The 19,344-nt window shown below is 36.3% G+C and overlaps 1 protein-coding gene across 1 annotated transcript; it reads left to right on the top strand.

Annotated features, from left to right (window-relative positions):
• Positions 1 to 91: 91 nt before the first annotated feature.
• Positions 92 to 15,672, top strand: LOC124149797 (HORMA domain-containing protein 1-like). The gene is made up of 21 exons (XM_046521582.2): positions 92 to 202; positions 1,652 to 1,755; positions 2,171 to 2,315; positions 3,444 to 3,544; positions 3,927 to 3,947; positions 4,169 to 4,195; positions 4,462 to 4,526; positions 5,284 to 5,435; positions 6,309 to 6,412; positions 7,759 to 7,769; positions 8,284 to 8,416; positions 9,394 to 9,511; positions 9,848 to 9,939; positions 10,395 to 10,511; positions 10,913 to 10,969; positions 11,415 to 11,578; positions 11,905 to 12,010; positions 12,277 to 12,339; positions 13,330 to 13,404; positions 13,790 to 13,879; positions 14,957 to 15,672. The coding sequence occupies exons 2-21, from the start codon at positions 1,711 to 1,713 to the stop codon at positions 15,059 to 15,061; spliced, it is 1,791 nt and encodes a 596-aa protein (XP_046377538.1). The 5' UTR covers positions 92 to 202; positions 1,652 to 1,710; the 3' UTR covers positions 15,062 to 15,672.
• Positions 15,673 to 19,344: the final 3,672 nt, after the last annotated feature.

Here is a 19,344-nt window from a genome sequence, read left to right as displayed (position 1 = left end):
TTTTCATGCATCATAGACCTTAATTATTAATGGCAATTAAGCTTAATTAGTATCTGTCCATGTTTGAAGTTTGAATTTGAATGTTGATTATCTCCCTTTGTTTACATCGCGCGAAGCCCACGTGGGTGTTTTGTCGTCTGCTCCTCAGTAAGCCTAAAGACTCAATCGACACAAGAGAGGCAATTTATCGCCGTTTCATTCGGTAATTTGTGTACTTTTTGACATTTTCTTTTATACGAAACGATGAATAGAAGTTTACTAGACACCTGAAATATGATTTCATAAACATTCGTCAAATTAAACCATTTCTTTTCTTAAAATGAGCATATGAATCTATGAGCTGTCAGAAGATAAGCTTTATGGACAAACTCTCTTTACTGATTTTGTGTTATTCTTAGCACATTTGCGCACATAATTTGATCACAAGATTAAGATTAAATCATTCTGATCTAACTAGATCATTAATCAACTTTTTATGTAATATTTATTCTGTAATTTAGTCGTGTTAAAAAAAGTGACGTGCATATAATATATTATGCCAGGGAAAACAGTGTTTCAGATTGCTTCATTTCGTAGGACATTGACTGATTGACATCCAAAATATTATTCAAATTTGGTAATGATATCAAATCTAGAAGAATTTCCTAAGGGCTATCCAAAGTTGATAAAAATCATGAAAAATCACTGGAAAGATGATCACAGCTGAACCCTGTGTAGCAGGACGTGGAGTCATCCCACAGATGACATCCTTACCTTGTCAGCTTGCTGACGGGGTTAACCTCTTTGGTCATTTGGACAAGGCATCCGACCTCGGATCAGAAGGTCCGTGGTTCGAATCCCATCACGGGACTCGAAAATTTTATGGCCGCAACATTGGCGCCCAAAGTGGGGCTGAGCACGTTCATATTAATTTGAACAAAATAAGCCTCAGTACCCTACTATGCGGCCCGGGACGTGCCTTCTGTTGACAGGGGGGTATGTAGCAGGGCATGGAGTCATCCCACAAATGACCTCCTAACATTGTCAGCTTGCTGACGGGCTTAACCTCTTTGGTCATGTGGACAAGGCGTCCCACCTCGGATCAGAAGGTCCGCTACACCTGCATATAATATTTTATCTATATACAGGCTAACAGCACAACATTAGGATATTGGGACATTGAGACACCAAGTTATTTTTTTGTCTTCTCATACTGTCAATCTTTGGTTGCCTGGACCAAATATGATTATGATGCAGAGATGAGAAAGTTGTCATATTATACTGGTGTTAAGCCTTAGTTACGGTAGCTAGTATTCCTGATGAAGTCTGTGTGTGAGTTGATTTAAAGCTGCATTTTAACAGTATTTCCTTATATCCCAGCTTTATGTGGGAGGATAGATCAAAGGTCTTAGACATTTACCACTTTGATTAAACCCATGGGCATGGGTATGGTGCTGACAAACCAAGAAACATAATATCGGCAAACTGGATTTCAAACCAATGATCATTGATTTCTGGCATGCCTAGGGTACACAACTCATATGACTGCCATAAACATGTTACAGTAAACAAACATATAAAACTGTCTAACACATGTCATGTTTAAGATTTTGTTAGTTGAGGCTTGCATGTGATTACTCAAATCAAACTGAATATTTGATCTACTTTTCAGATTTAGTCACAACGGTTAGTTTTGGAGGTGATTTGGTTGTAAAGACATTAAATTGAGTGATGTCAACAGCTCAACTCCTTCGACCTCAAGAGAAGACAGGCACTGTAAGGATTGTACCATTTACATTCAAGCAAGATAACAAACAAGAAAGCCAGGTTTTGAAAATAGTTTCATGCACAGCTTTTTCTCAGTCTTTAATATTTTTAGCTGTTGCAAAACTTAGTACATGGTTCATTTTTTAAACATTATCTCAATTTATGTCATCTATTTATCTTTTGCCCCATGAGTATTCTAGGTAGAATAGGTCTCAAGTATTCTATGCAGGCTAGGTGACTTGGCTGATTATATTAAATACACATATCATACCATGATAACACTGATCATTGCTTGTTGTTTAACTTCAGCATGTTCAGTCATTGATTTGCCTGGTCCAAACTCGATTATTTTCAAGCCGCTGTGATGATGCTGATTAATGCTTCACTTCTTGCACACATGATCATGTTGGATCGTTTATTTTAGTGGGCGTCAATATTCCCCAATGAACAAGTTACAGAGCAGCAGTCTGCCTTGTTTGTCAAGAAGTTACTGGCTGTGGCAATTTCAAATGTGACCTACCTGAGGGCCATATTCCCAGAGCATGCTTTTGGAGACAGGTGTTTAGAGGGTAATGTATGAAGTGATATGTATTTTATATAATTCCAAGGAATTACTTTTAGCCAATTATACTTGTATATGAAATAAAATGTATAATACTTGTGTCACATTTATTAATTATGAGGCAATTACATTGATGTGGCATGATAGTTGTTTATGTAAGGAAACTCATATAAAATGTATTTCTCGTGAGAATTAGTACCCCTTGTGGAAGCCAGGGTATAACATACCCGATACTTCCTGTTACACGTAGGGTTTTATGAGTATAACATTGGTTTTGCCATCATGGAAACAGAAGGAAACTGAGGCTTCAAAATGATGTCATGCCTACTTGGAAGTCAAACAACTCTCTTTTCTTGCAATCAGTATTCCCACACTAACGCTGTATAGTAGTTGTAGTCTCTCTCACTGTACCTGAACCATATTATTTTCCCTTCCGCCCAGCCCTTTCTGTAGTGCAAAAGCCCTTGATGAAGCAAGTATAGATTTTCCTCACTGGAGCTTCTTTTCAATTTAAATGGAGTTATTTGATTCTATCAAAATTAGGTATTTTCAGAGACAAAGCGTTAGTCTATAAAGTAGTTGATTATTCACGGCTTTCAAAAATCTCAAAAGAGATAGCAACCTCATGCACTGGACAATGAAACATTGCAACATTGCCCTGAAAGTCTGAAACAGTGCAGCAGTATAAATAAAGAAGGTTGTCAGCAGTACAAACTACTTGTTATTACTTAAAGATACCTTTTGGACTTTGAATTTTATGAAGGCTTATGATCTTGTGGTATAAAAACAGGTTCAAAACACTTGTAATGTTGAATATTCCTTTCTTCTGATTCTTGAATGTCATGAAACAAAATGCTTAATGACATCTCACTCATGCTATATAGTACAGTAATTGATAGTACCACACAAGTTGACATCACAGGAATTTGAATTCCAATGAGTTAATAATTAACTTAAGTAACATGAAACTGATGTTCCTTAAATTGGCTTTGCATATGCTGCACCTGACTTTATTTTATATAACTTCAAATACAATTCAACTTCTTGTGCAAAATATTATGATTTTGAAATAAACATACACTGACATATATGTATGTTGTGATTACATCTGTTTGTTGCTGTATATTGCTACTAGATTTGAACCTGAAGATACTGAGAGATGATAGTTCATGTCCTGGAGCATGCCAAGTCATCAAATGGGTCAAGGGCTGCTTTGATGCTCTAGACAAGAAATATGTGAGTACATACAAGTGTAAGAGGTCAGCTTGTATGCATATTGTTAAGGTGTCATTTGAGTCTTGTAATTTATGCCTGTTATAAGAGTTAATAAAATGAATCAGGTGGTCAGGCTCTGTGGCTTGGCTGATTGAGTGTTATTCTGCCCTGATGGTGTCGCTTGTTGTTCATGCTATCAGCCACTGGCTTGCCTTTTGGCAATTATTTACAGGTACATATTGCTGACTGTGGAATAAACAACATTCACTCTCTCACATATGTGTTACTGTGAATATAATGTCTTCCTGCTGAAGTTGAATATTTGTTAGATATTTAATATCATAAGTGTCAATCATTGTTAAATGTTTGTGCCTCTAATTCAATTCTTTTTCCCCCTTTTCAGCTAAGAATGCTTGTGATTGGGGTAAGTTAAGAATTTCAGCTTATCTTGTTATATATATTATGTGCAGTAAGCTCATGGTTTATTTACGTCGCTGAATCTATGAATGATTAGACTATTTACTTTAGTGTGGTTTGAAGTTCATGTCTGATTGTCATTTGTTTGAAACTATTTATTATGGGAATGTCACTGACATGCTTATTGTACATATATACAGCAGATTCACAGTTTGCTTGTATGTTTAGATCTACTTGGACCCAGATAACCCAGAGGTAAGTTGCATGTTTTATATAGCTGAATCAAGCCCTGTATGTTAATGTAATGTAGTACTGTTTAAAGAATCAAGAAAAAAATAGTGTTTTCATCTAGCTGAATTTGAAAGACCAAATTCATGACAATAGCCTTTCTGATAATTGATTATGCATTTGGTTCTTGATTTTTATATGCAATGAAGACATACAGTTGCTTTTCTAATTTCAAATTTTCTTCCATATCTTGCAAGATATGTCCCAATATCATGATCTTTCTTTGCTTTCAGACTGTTATAGAGTCATACACCTTCAAATTTTCCTACTCAGCAGATGGGGGCATTGATATCTACAGGTTGTATTATCTTTTTTATTAACCATAGTGTTAAGAAATAACCGAGTTCACAAAAAGCTGTTAAGCATATGTGCACAAGTTAAAATGTCACTTCATGTGCACCATGTGTAACTATGGTGAGTTGGTTGATATAAGGGGGGAGAGCCATTGAGACGGAGTTGAAATATATGGCAATTTTGTAGTAAAGACTGTTTGATTGATAATAATACAATGTCTTTGCTGAAGTTTGAGTTGATCTGAGTTGTCAACAAGTAATCACAATGCCATGGGGATATAAAACAATCTTATAATAATATCTATCAGATGCATCACAAAATTATGAAGCAAATAACACAAACTAGATGATCAGAAGGCTCTGGTTATTATTTTTCATTCTGTAAAAAGAACAAGTTAAAACGGTTTTGTAGGTGGACATATCAAAATGGTTTTCATTTTGTGATTCTAGCCACTAGTCTGATTAGTTTGTGGTTAAACACGTTCTAACTGGGTAGCCAAGCTAAAAATACTAAGATCAACTGAAAATACAGTGTTCCTGCAAGCTTTTTTAAACTTCAAGTCCCAGTTGACTGACAACTATTAAAAAATACGAGTCCCACCCAATTTTTATCAGTCCCCACTTTTCAGTTAGTGGTCTCATGCACAGTCAGTCATACTTTTTGTTTCAGCTAGTAAATTGGGGAAGCGGTTAAGCTGTATTTACATGTAATGTTAATCACAAATTAAATCACAAATTTTTGAGTATGACTTTATTGTTCAGGAACAACAAGAAAATTTCCAGTGCCTACACTGCAGCTGAGACAAGAAAGGCAACAATCCGTCTTTTGCGCACCATTGTTGTACTGACCCAAACACTGAAATCACTGCCTGACGATGTCATGATGACCATGAAACTACTCTACTATGATGAAGGTATGACATCAGCTACAAGTCAGAAGTCATTTAATCTTTGCAAAACATTTCTCAGTAGACAGCATAGGTTTAGTCAATTTTGCCTCAAACAGTAACAGAGGTTCAGAATTTCAGATTGATTCATATGATGATGACTACTTGTTATTCAAACTGTCCTAAATATAATAATTTTTTCAAAATCAGTAATGACTTGAAGGAGAATGCCCTATAAAACTTGAAAAAGACCTTCTGGAAAGATCCTATGCCTTTTGCCAACAGCAAAATCACCAAGTGGTAAGGTCTTATTATCAGAGACTATAAGGTGCCTTAATGATTCTATAAGATTACTTTAGGTTGATATTGTGCGAGGTTTTGCCAGAAGCAAACTGAAAACATAAAAAGTGAGAGTGGATGCAACTAATTTGGGATGCAACAAGATCATTAAAACCAGTTTAATTATGGTCAAGCAACATAGTGTGCATGTTACATTTACTGGTCATGGCTGATTTTGTTTTCCTCAATCAATAATAAGAAAGTTAACAAAAGGTTTCACAAACACTTCATATTTCATTTATTGTTAGGACAGTATCCCATATCCCCAGAGCTCATCGATGTCAATCTAAGATAGTGAAATTTCAAAGGAAGATTAGTAAAATAAACTGAAATCTGTACTGAACACTTATGAACAAGCAACAATATGGGTTTAGTGCTTGTTTAGTAGCTGCTGAAAATATACTTTATTTTGTGGACATAAATCATTTGAAAAACTGACATCCATAAGGTACAAAAGAATTGCACACAGTGTTAAATGTGCTGGCATGAAAGCATATATTGTTTGTTTTAATTATATCCTAACCTGATAAGCAATAATTAGAGGAAATAACAATTTTACAGTCACTCCTGCGGACTATGAACCACCTGGTTTCAAGGCAGCTGAGTCGGACGGATTTAAATTTGATGAAGAGCCAACTAACATAAAAGTTGGAGATGTCTCTACTGTAAGTATACGATTTTGAACAGGAGCAGGTGTTATTGTTATGTGGTTGTGTATATTTGAAATTGTAAAGATATCCTTGTTGATTGTCCATAATATATCACACCAGCTTTCTATAAATTAACATTACCAGCTTGTATGTATGATCTGAACTTAGGGGGATACATATCAATAATACTGAAAATAAACTTGGACAGTATGCTATGATACTGATTTATTTTTAGATGCACCAGAATCAAGCCTCAAAGCTGCTTTAAACACTTGCATTGTCAACAAAAGTGCATATTTTTACATCATTGCTGAATCAGCCAGAAAGTTCATTTAAAAACACTTAATGACGGATGACAGATCTCAGTGGTTTTAATGATTCTTTCAAATTATCATTTCTGTAACGGGTTATCAATAGAAATACAGCCAAACTATCCTATTTGCCATTTCCACCAATTTTTTATGAAAGTAGCTCAGTATGAATCTGCATTATGTCGATAACCCATTTTGAAGAGATGTTTTAAGTGCTTGGGCAAAGTTCTACAGTAAGCATGAAATATCTTATGTCTATGATGTTGATAAAATATTTATTGAACCTCTGTGGCTTAATAATCACAAAGATTCCAAATTGGGGATAAAAAGTTTGATGAACATGAATAGAAATCAAATTAAAGACATATGTAACAAACATGGTTTAATGAATTTCCAGGAGTTTAAGGACAACTTTGATATTTAGTGTACGTTTTTGGATTATAACATTAATTAAAACTGGCAATGTACCCCATGCATGCTTTAAATGGCAAAGAAAACTAACCCTTTGGTTTGAAAGGATATACTTCATCAACATAGAAAATGTACATGAGACACTAAATTAATAGAATTTCAGTATATATTTATCCATAAGGTTATTTATTAGGAAAAAAAATTGTGTTAAATAAAACTTATTGACAATGATATTTGTTCTCTTTGTAAATCTTCAAGTGAAAGTATATTCCATGTTTATATTAAATGCAATGTTATTAATGGTTTCTGGAGAGAACTGGAACAACAATTGAACCAGTACCTTCAAGATATGTTTCATTTTACTGCATTTTCCATTATGTTTAAAAAAATATGAAAATTACATAATCACCTATTTCTGTTAGCAAAAAAACATATTTATAATCTATTGCCATATAGCCTAAACTAATGCCTATTGTCCATTTGAAGCTGTTTGTTAAAAAGTTGTACATTGAATATTAAATGTAACATATCAGTCTTGGGAAATAAAAAATAAAAACAAAACAAAACAACAAAAAACCAGCTTGTATGATCAAGATATTTTCTCTTATTTCATATCACACTTGAAATACAACCTTGCAGCCTTTCCACACGTGAGTAACTTAAATAGACAAATGGAGGTCAAATAACTCCACTAAGATATATATACAAAACAACAATTGCATGTTAAATGATATAAGAACATTATTTTGTAGTATATGTAGAACATTGTTAAGAGATAGGGATCTTGGTTTTGTTCCTACCGATACATTTTACTTGTCAGTTTATCTGCATGATCTTTTCTGCTAAAAAACCTTGTCCAACCTTACGTAATAAAGCTCTTTAACAAACGTTGTTGCGTGACTGTATGTTGTTTTACACCACAGAGTATAGATTAGCTGTACCATGGTACCACTATTGACTGCATGAATCAAGGATCCATGCTGCTGCAGCATAATTGTAACATTGTAGCTGATCCTCATTAGTCAACTCTCAACAAGCAGGAAAAACTGGGGACCTATTCTTCCCCAGATTTCCCATTTGGACTGTCATTTTGAACATATTTATGATTTGAAAATCATTTGTCTTAAAACCATAAAGCTGTATTTGCATTACATGTTATGACAGTGTAAAAATGCGTATCAAGACTGATGGCAAGCAGTTTGAGATGAAGGAGGACCCTGCTGAGGAGGAGGAGGTTCACGAAGCGTCTCAGGAGATCTCCAACAACGGCCTTGATAACGAAGTCGTTGATGGCAGCGTAGGTTCACTTTTCGTATATGATTTGTGATTCTTAGTGAGTGAGTTGGGTTTAACACCGCTTTTAACATTATTGCAGTCATATCATATGTCAGCTTAATGTGGGAGGAAAGCCCGAGGTGATTGAGGTCTCAGACGTTTACCACTTAGGTGAAACCCACGAGCATGGGTATGGTGCTGACAAACCTAGAAACATAATTGGGGTGAACTCGAATTCGAACCTACGATCATAGGTTTCTGGCGTGCCCAAGGGACGCAATCTGCACAGCAATTCGCGGCGACTTGGCCACCCGTGCCCCCATGATTCTTAGTGGTAATAAGAACCTGTATTCATCCTTTATAGCAATATTTGTATTGTAATTGTTACTTATACACCTTTGAAAAGATATTTTGATAGATTTAATGGAAATGTTGAGGAACTTGGTCAGAATTATTCTGTGAGTGAGTGAGTTTGTTTTAACGCCGCTTTTAATAGTATTCCAGTTATATCACGGCGTGTATTCTCTAACTGATAGGGCTGCAACGAATACGAATATTAATTCACGAACACAATAACAAGTCAGCAGTTGATGTATTATTTGTTGTATTCAGTGAAACTATAACAACATAAATTATTTGACATGGTTTATTTAATTTTCAATATAATATACATTTATATACTCCACTTATTCAGGTACTAGTATCTGCTCAATTGGAACAAATACCAGTGACCACAATACTGTCCAATTAAATATTATGAGAGTGTTGTCTTTAAAGAAATCCTTGCATATATTATGTTCTTATGGATATTTTTAAGTACAGGGTATGTAAATGTACATGATTGCTTATTCATAAATATTTTATTCTAGCTACCACGAATAACGAATTCAATTCATGAATGGATACAGTTCGATTCACTGAATACGCAAGTGAATCGTAACAGCCCTAGTAAGAGGCATACAGAAATAGAGTCTATGTAATTTTTGTTCTCTAAAACAGAACACGGCAAAGGAGACAACTGCAGTGTCACAGGAGGAAAGGCAGCTGTCAGAAGAGGGTGAAGGGGTAGTTGAGGATGTCAGAGTCCCAGAAGTTAGTCCTGCTAAACCATCCCCCGGTGAGTACACTTCAAGAAGATGGACTTTTAAATAGATTGTGTTTTATTTAATACCTGGATCCAGTATAGTTCATTTGTTGTCTTTTTGTAATGTGGATGTGGTGTACCCCAGTGGATAAAGCATGGGTACAATGTGGGTTTTGCCTATTCTTGTCTCCTGCTGTGATATGGCTGAAATATTTCTGAACCAGTGAAAAACTACAATCACCCTCTCTGAAAACTTTTCTGTCTAAAACCACCGTATTTATTAATAATTGTAACTGCATATATATTGATCTGGAAAGCAAGAATACATTAAACTGAAACAAGTGGTAACCAGACTCTCTTATTACAAAGGTATTGACACGAATTCAGCAGAGGTGATGTCCCTCTCAAGTGAAGTAGCCGCAGACGAGTACAAAGTCCGATGCCCATGCGGATGCAATGAGGTAGCTCTGAATACAATGTGGATAGGCTTAATGCTTAAAGATGCAAAGGAGCAAGAGCAGAGGCCCATTATTTTCAAGGAATGGAGAGTTACGAGGATATTCCCCTACTTAAAACTCATCATTACTTTACACTTTGACAAAATATTTTGTTGTTAAAAATATTTGAAGAATATACCGGGACACTTTGTAGCCTGTATATATACTGTGTGAGTCGCCCTTACGCAATGCACGAGGAACGTGTTCTCTGTCGCTGTTGGACGTGCATCAAGCTCCGTCACAAGCTGACATTTACAGTGCATGGTACACGGCTCTTCATAATGTCATTGGGTCCTAAACTAGTATTTATCAATCGCATGCACATACATGCTGAAGGAAATAATAGGAAACATCGAGCCCCGAACAAGGGTACCTATAATGTTGGTTTAATACAGTGTACCAACATTTGTCTCCTGCAGGATGACGGGCTGATGATCATGTGTGCTGTGTGCAAGTTCTGGCAGCATGGAGTCTGTTTCATTATAACTGAGGAGGAGGACGCTCCAGAGGAACACATTTGTGACGTCTGTGCTACGGTAGGATGTCATAAAACTTGTGGTTACATCCACTCCATGAAGGCCCTGGTTCCTCAAGCACCATGTTGTTTGTCGTTAGAAGCAATTATATTGGATCAGCTGGTCAGATTCAATGACTTGGTTGAATGTATCCAGACAGCCACTACTTGTCTGGCCCTTACTCGACTGTATGCAGGCTGCCTTGATAAAGCTGGAGTAATGCTAATCAAACATGATGTACGTTAATTTTAATATTCCAGGAAAGAATAATATGCAGAATAGCAGAAATTTTATTCTGTACCGGTACAATCATTCAAAACACATCCTTTTCTTTTAAGGTTTTCAGGTTGTGACTTTTGACCTAATTGTTGCTAAAACAGTCTTGTCTTATTTGATTGGGGTACTTTTCTATTTGTTTTCAGGCAGTGAAAATGTGTACCGACCCTCAGCTGTCAGACATGACTTCAATAGCTGTACAGGTATCATGCATTCTTTCTCGCAAGTTCGGTTATTCAGTACATCACTGTACGGCATCTCTATATCATGCCAAAATAATTTCAGTTTCATGTACTTTTAGTTCTGGCACTGCAAGAAAGCATGACATTCAGTAATCCCTGGTATGAAAGGAGTATTCAAAGCTCTTGTACATGTTCTCTGTCAAATAGTGTCTTTAGCTCTTTGCTAATATCCAGTTGTAAAATTCTTTTGAAGACAAGTAAAGGAAATCTTTCTTTTGTCACCTGGCTTGAACTTCAAAAGATTCCAGTTACCTGACGTTTGAAACAAAGAAAGATAATCCTACCTTGACATTTTAGAATCCTGCGTTCTGATTGGTCCACCAGGAATATCAAATCTATGTTAGACTGTTATTTCACCTTGAAAGAGAATATTTATGTACTTATGCAAATGTATTTGTGTTTGAAGGCAACTTGTCTGTGGCGTCGAGCTCTGCTGGCCTGCACGGACATGAACAGGGTGCTTGCGCCTCATCTCGCTCGGCGGCTCGGAGTTGAAGTCACAGTGGCACAAGGTCTCATGAACAGACTAGAGAAAGAAAAATTCATCAAAAATCCGGGGAAGGGCAAGAAGCAAGTTATTTGCTAAAACTACTTTTTTACAGAATCATGTTTGTTAATTTTCTGTAACAATGTGTCAATGAGGGAGCCAGCTGGTCTCCCTAAATCTTTACCTTTTAACAGAAGTGTTTTGCCAAGGAGCACTTTCATGCTTAAGTTTGAACACTAGCTAGCCAAGTGGGTTTTGCGTTGGTATATTTCAATTCACCCACTCAATTCTAGAAAAAGACAAAACACTCATATACGTAACTTCATTACAACTAGAAAAAGAAAACTGAGAGGAATTGATACACAATTGAATCCTTGCTCAAATAATAATACTTTTCTCATTTCTTCAGACTGGGAAAACTAGTTGACAAGTCATTGGTGAAGACGGAAGGGATTAAAAAATACTTCCAGAAAAATAAGACAAGAGAACCTCAAGAATTAGACAAAAAGAAGAACGTTAGTATTGATTAGATAGTTGGAAATGAATGATTAAAGGGCATTGCACATCTTGTAGCTATGTTTGGCAAAAGGATATGGCAAACAATTTTCAAAACATGTACGAGTCCATTTTCTCTTTTGGTAACTATTGGAAAGAAATTGACACGTCCTGCTCACCAAGAGGCAATATCAAACGTTCAAATAAAAGCATTTACACGTACTTTGCATGATGCAGATATATTTTCATGTCATATTTAAACATTAAGATAACTGTTTTCTTACAGATTGAAGAACCTCATCGAATTGAAGTAAATGTGGTTGACAAAAATAACTATTCAAAGAATGAGGTTGGTAAATACAATGAAATTGTATAAAATACACAATATCATTTGTCTTTCTTAAAGGTCAAATTTATTATGTATTAGGTGATGAGAAACCACATCTCAAAATATCCAATTGATATGTCACTTGTGTAGAATAACATTTTATGCCATAATTACTTTCACTCTGTCTCATTCATGCTTTTCTGATTGTGAGATAATACATAGAACATTTGGCTTTTCTTTCCAAATAACATTTTTATCTCATCTCGAAACCTGAAAAGGTTAACATGAAATATTAATCTAGTCAGGTCACTCGTTGAGGTAAACATGTTATTATTAATATCTCCTATGTAATGGACTGTTATATTATATCTCCACTCTATGTGATAAATACCCTGGACCCATTGCCTGGCGTAGCTTTGTTTCAGAGATGAATGTCAATATCTCTTATCACTCCGAATTCAAAAGAGATATTTGATTACAAGCGCGTGTCTAGAGGCTTGCTATTCATATCAGGCTCAAAACAAAACTGTGGTAACTTATGGGTCCAATATATTTATCTAACAGAATTGAGATGTGATGCCCTGGTTACCCGTAATCGTGGATGAAATCTAGTAAGAAAGGTTTTTATTATTCACTACAGTTTGCCATTAATTGAAACACAAATATGATAAGCAAAAATGCAAGTAAATCCATTTGTTCTAATTCATTCAAAAGTCTTCTTAATGCTAAAGCCTTGATTTCGTTTAGGTTATACTGATATGAACATTGATGAACTTTCTTCGGGACATGCCTTATAGTAGAATAATCCTGTGGTTTATATGTTTGGAGTTCAACTTGAGACACATGGTGCAGGGACAGACACGGCCACTAGTCTAAAAAACTAGGCAGACTAGTTGTTTTATCTGTTATTTTCCATAACTCTCTGGTTGGAAGTGAGCTGTCAACTAGTTAGATATGAACATTGGTGTCTGATGGTGTCATGAAGCTAATTGGTTATGTCAACTGTTTCAGGTTGAGATGTTGGTGGAACAAACTGAGGGAATCAGTCTCTGTGGCAGAAGACTCCGGTCAAAAGATAGTTTGCAGGTAATTTGTCAAAACAATTTTAGAATTGCTCTCTTTTCTCACTGGGGAGTGCAACTGAGGAGGATTGTGTGGTTACAGTGTTTGACCACGTTTGAATATTGCTGACTGTCACATTAAACAACATTGCTGTAAATAATCCAGTTCTTTAGGGTATGATGACACACACTCATCCAGGTAACACATTGTGACAAAGCATTCCTCAATATTCATCTCTTACAACAAGCATATTTTACAGGGGACTTATTGTGACCCCAAATCATCATGGGGATAGAAGCATATTCTTAAAACATAATTTCAAACACTTTTTTCACTCACTTGTCACACTGATATGTTTTAAGTTACTGCCAGTTCACAGAAATGCTATTTATACATATGACTATTCCAGAGCAAGGAATCAGAGATATGTACAGTTACAAAGGAAGTGGAGTCTCACAGAAAGAGGGGAAAGAAGAGAGCTTTCTCAAAAGTAGATGATGTAAGTTGAAGTCCGGTCCATTAATCAACAGACTGTTGTTGGAGTCTGTTACACAGTAGGTTGATGTTGAAATTCATTGAATAATGGCTGTTTTGGGGGTCTGTTACACAAAAGGCTGTTGTTGAAGTTCATTATGCAATAGGCTGTTGTTGAAGTCATTGAATAATAGGCTGTTGTTAGAGTTTGTTACACAAAAGGCTGTTGTTGAAGTTCATTATGCAATTGGCTGTTGTTGAAGTCCATTGAATAATAGGCTGTTGTTAGTGTCTGTTATACAGAAGGCTGTTCTTTAAGTCCATTATTCAGTAAGCTGCTGTTGAAGTTCATGATTGAAGTCCACTATATTGTGGTCTCAGTCTCTGATTTTGTCAAGGTTTGTTGTCAATCTCATTAAAATCAGATCTTAGTTCTCGCTATCCCTAAACAAAGATCTGAGGACATCCCATTACAGGTCACGTCAGAACGACCTTTCATCCAACCAATCAGAGCGTCGCTTACCAGATCATGAAAGTGACTGTCCGAATGTGTTTTCTAAGCATGCAACCACGAAATATTTAACAAGGGGTATTCCGAACGACAGTTACTGGTTTTATGATTATATCCATACAATCTAGGCCATCTATAAGCCATTCCAGAATGTTCTTCTTACCAGTTTTAATTTTTTTAATCGAGAATATATCAAAATATGTTTCGAAGCGTAGTTGCCAGTTTGGAACTAGTGTCGTAAAGCTTGAGAAACCTGCCTTCTGATTGGCTGTTGATTTCTTGTCAGTCATTTCATTGGTCGGTCAAAATTTGGGAAAGGTCGTTCTGACGTGACTCGTAATGGTATCATGCCCATCTACATGCCCTTATGACCATAGGTGGTACCATTATTGTGGGTGGGTATGGCATACTGCTGCCATAAAATCCAAGCCATTTGACAACAGGGGACACTATGGGAATATCACCCAGGTCTTTGGCCTGATAAACCAACAATTTAGCCACAAGGATACCCTACCGCCTCAAATTTGCAGAAATTGTAACAAGTTGCTTTCTTTCAACTACAGCTTTTACTCTATTTTTTTTACGTTTCAGGCAAATGAGTTTGAGGTGAGTAACAGTCAGGATATGGAGGACTCCCGCTGTGTGCAAGCAAGGAAGAAGAAAGCCAGTGTTGTTGCCAAGGCTATCATGGTGTAACTGCTATCATGGTGTTATTGATGTGGTACTGTAGCACAAAGTTCTGGTGAACAATGAATCTTAAAGAGGTTGTCCAAGATTCCTATCCAAATATGTCGTTAGAATCAGCCATGTGTAAATTGTAGAATGTAGTAAACGTAACTAGTAGTAGAAGTACCACTTAGCTTATTTATTGATAATACTGTTTGATCTGAAATTAACTGGTTACCAGATTAACAAGAAACAGATTACTGATAGAGGACATAGTAACAGTTGAGACAAATTTCAGACAAGTTTACCAGATGAAGGAGAAAGAGGCTGAATTTGCAAAACAATATGTCATTGGCTCAAATACATGTTCTGTAATAGAGCTGTTAAGACCTTTTCTGTTACATTTTTACACCTTTGTCCATAATGTAGAAGTAATTTATCAACTTGTGTTAAAACGTTGTGAATTTAATTATCTCAGTGATTGTCCATTACAACAAAAGTTACTTAATCTAAGAAAAGATACTTGTTATTTGTGCAGAAGTTCTGCTCAGTTACCTTCTTGTTATCATGATGTGATAATTGTTATAGCTATTCATAACATTACTTACATATTTACAATAAACAGTTTTCTGTTGTATTGACTCCTTGTTGTGTTTTTAACTATATTCAACCATAACTTTGTAGCAAAGCCATGTACGTCAAAAGGCGGTTCATAGTCTTCAGCAACCCTTACTTGCCGTAAAAGGCGACTATGCTTGTCATAAGAGGCGTCAAAAGGCGGTTCATAGTCTTCAGCAACCCATACTTACTAAAAGGTGACTATGCTTGTCGTAAGAGGCGACTAACGGGATCGGGTGGTCAGGCTCGCTGACTTGGTTGATGCATATCATAGATCCCAATTGAGTGGATCGATGATCATGATTTCAATCACTGGATTGTCTGGTCGAGACTCAATTATTTACAGACCGCCGTCATATAGCTTCAGTATTGCTAATAACATTTTTACAGCCGTTTCCAGCCACAAAACCTGATTTTGCGACTGCTTCATATGTCAACAAATAAGTAACTTTCACTTTGTGGGAATTCATTGGAGTATGAACCTTCATAGAGTGAGGGCTGAACTGCAATGTTTGGCCCTCATTCTATGAAGGTTCATACTCCAATGAACGCACACAAAGTGAAAGTCAATTCTTATAATTTTTTTATCTCAAAGGATGTAGGCCCAGATCAATACACACTTTTATTTAGTATTTTGTACGTGTGAAAACATTCCACGTGTAGGAATACATACCGTGGCGTGACATGAATCAGGTGATTGTTTGATTTTATCAAAACAATGTTCAATGTGTCAATCAAGGCAAGTCGAGGCGAGAAGGACTGCAACAGTCAGACTAACGAACGGGTACAAATATGTCCGGGAGAAGGCGGCTGTTTCAAATGAAATGGTCAATAACCTCCAGATTCTCACATTAGTTCCATGGGAACGGGAAGACAGTTGAAAAAATCCGAGTTAGAAATAAAACATGAAATTTGTTGAACCCAGGCGAGCGAGCCTGCACGTTTGCTGTTTCTTACCTTCCCGGCCTCCGGCTTCAAAGGGTAGTTTGAATAATGAATATGCATGAATTTCGCTAAATTTTCTGTGCATGACGATACACATGAGCAAAAAGGGAATTCCCTCGCCTGTGATATTTGGATTCCGGCATTCCGCAGTAATTGAAGTAGTCCGCTTCGGTGGGCGTGGGTATTTGTTTGCATCTATTAGGCTATTCAGCAAATCAGTATGCAGGAATTACAATGAACACAACGAAAATTTATATTGAGGATACACTTATGACCCTCAGCTTCGCGGTCATGTGACCGACCTCTCGTCCAATGGAAAAGCCGTATATTGTGTAAACTTACAATTAAAACAATATCTTTGATCTTTGAATGGCATATAGAAGTCTTAGAAATAAGGAAGAGGATTTATTGATGTCAACTTCTTTATTATGAGGAACACAACGTTTCAGTTTCCTTCCTCAGGTGAATAAATGCTAAACCCTGCCCCATCGTCCATCAGAATCACCATACTCTACCAGGGCCCTGTTACTCTTCAGACTTCTCGCCTCATCAAGAACAAGCCAACATAGATGTCACCTTTTGTAGCGGCAAGTCCATGAAGACCTATCTACAAGCCAATGACACATGCACCAGTAGCGCAAGCCCTATCCACAAGGGATGTCTATACGAGATCTGCAACTGTGGCCACCAATACATAGGAGAAACCCGCAGACCCCTCAACACTTGACTAAAAGAATATCAGGCCTCTGTCAACAAACTAGACCTGAAATCCACTGTTTCCGAGCACATCCTCAAGAACCAGGACCATAACATCATGTGGGAAACCGCCAGGGTCCTGTCTACCAATAACAACTGGAGACGGAAAACAACAAAAAGCCATTCACACCAGGAGACAGCGGCCAGCCATGAACCTTGACCAGGGAACCTATCTGCCCCGTGCTTGGGACTTATTGCTTTGATTATTGTCTGTGCAAATAATCCTCATAGCATCCATTTGTCCATTGCCATTTCCATTTATATCGGTAATTACCTAGTTTCCTAATTACCCCCTGCCTCCCGTTTGCACCTTTTCCATTGCCTGTTACCAATCAGTGATAATTTAAGTCCTGCTTTCCAGTTGTCCATCGCTATCACCAATCAACGCTAATTAAATGTTAAGTGTTGGCTTTCATTTCTCCATTGCTAATTATATGTTATGTATGGAAGTTAATATCCATAAATTCCCTTTCTTAATATATTTCATAAGCGCTTCTAATCACAAACAAACTATATTATGGCCGTATTACTGTATATAACTACATGTCTACAACTTACTGTAAAACTGTATTTACTAAAAAGTCTCTAATGTGCTATAACCACTAGATTCTATTAGTTAGTATTTCTGATATTTATTTCTGCCAATAACTGATAATAATGTAGCAGTTTAGTGAATGTCTTTTACGAGTCAACAAACACATACTACGGGGTTGAGGTCTTTATTGCGATGCGATGAGTGTGATCTAGATACCCTGAAACACATAATTACACAATAAATAATAAGTAAAACATTATCATTACTGCTAGATACATAGCAATGGCTTATTACAAGTAAGTATTTACATATATCAGTCATCCATTAAACACAAGATAGACTGAACCTTAAACGATTATACTAGAACATACACAGTAATATACATGATTCACAATACCGACATTCAAGGGAGATAACTCCTTGACTTTCTTTTGACTATAATATATACACAATATATATACATAACGCTTACACATTCTGCATAAACATATACAATACTTTAATACAGAAATTAATTATATGATCTTACATTTAATGTGGTCATCACAATTAGATTACATTGTAAGTCTTAGATAAATAACACAATGCATACCCTGTGAGTGATACAAGGGTGTGGATCCCAACTGCCACACGTATGGCAACACCATAGATTATCTGAATAAACAATACATAGACTAAAACACTATTTAACATTAAATATATTGAACAAAGTAATACACACATTTTATTTACAATGATTTGAATGTATCACATCTGAAGCTGTACATTACAAAGCTTTTTAAAACACTCTTGAAGTAAAACACTTTCACACATATTTCATTGAAGTGATAGAATACATTTTAGTGATAAAGTATGGGTGTTTAGCTTATCTTATGCAGATTTAAATATTAAGACATAATCAACATTTATGTTAGATTACATGCATTTAGTTTACTTCATATAACACTTAAAACATACTGTATTATTTCAATACAACACAAGATAGAGATTATAACCATTTAACTCACCTGATTTAATATTGTCTCTTTATCCTTTGCTGGTCTGAGCAGTTCTGTCAGTTCATGTGCTCAGAGAGTATGCAGTGTAATCAAAGCATGCAGTTTAACAATAGGTGTTAGCTTGGCCAATCAGCAAATGAAGCTTCTGGCAATAGGGCAGTTAGTAGGTAAGACATAAGACAGGTCAGATACACTTTGTTATAGCTGACTGAAACTGACAACTAGTTATATATAATAAATATACGTAAAAACCTAAAATGAAATTAAAACAAATATATACAAAAACTACATCGGCCACAATAAGTACAAGCAAACAACAATCACAAATTCTTGGCAAGCTGTGATGTATGTTATATGGCAACAAAGACAACTTAATAAAGGCTAGGGGGCACGGCTGTCCCAGTCGTCTAAGGCGCCGCAATTCGCTGTGCAGAGTTGCGTCCCTTGGACATGCCAGAAAC

The sequence above is a fragment of the Haliotis rufescens genome, unplaced genomic scaffold, assembly GCF_023055435.1.
Source record: "Haliotis rufescens isolate VD_foot unplaced genomic scaffold, xgHalRufe1.0.p SCAF_6, whole genome shotgun sequence".
Taxonomy (NCBI): Eukaryota; Metazoa; Mollusca; class Gastropoda; order Lepetellida; family Haliotidae; genus Haliotis; species Haliotis rufescens.
Note: the sequence above shows the minus strand (reverse complement) of the source record. Positions and strands in the feature narration are given on the sequence as shown.

Coding starts and splice junctions, on each gene's coding strand:
- LOC124149797 (XM_046521582.2), top strand. CDS start 1,711: ATGTCAACAGCTCAACTCCTTCGACCTCAAGAGAAGACAGGCACT. Junction 2,316..3,443: donor TGGAGACAGGTGTTTAGAGG/GTAATGTATGAA, acceptor TATTGCTACTAG/ATTTGAACCTGAAGATACTG. Junction 3,545..3,926: donor ATGCTCTAGACAAGAAATAT/GTGAGTACATAC, acceptor CCCCCTTTTCAG/CTAAGAATGCTTGTGATTGG.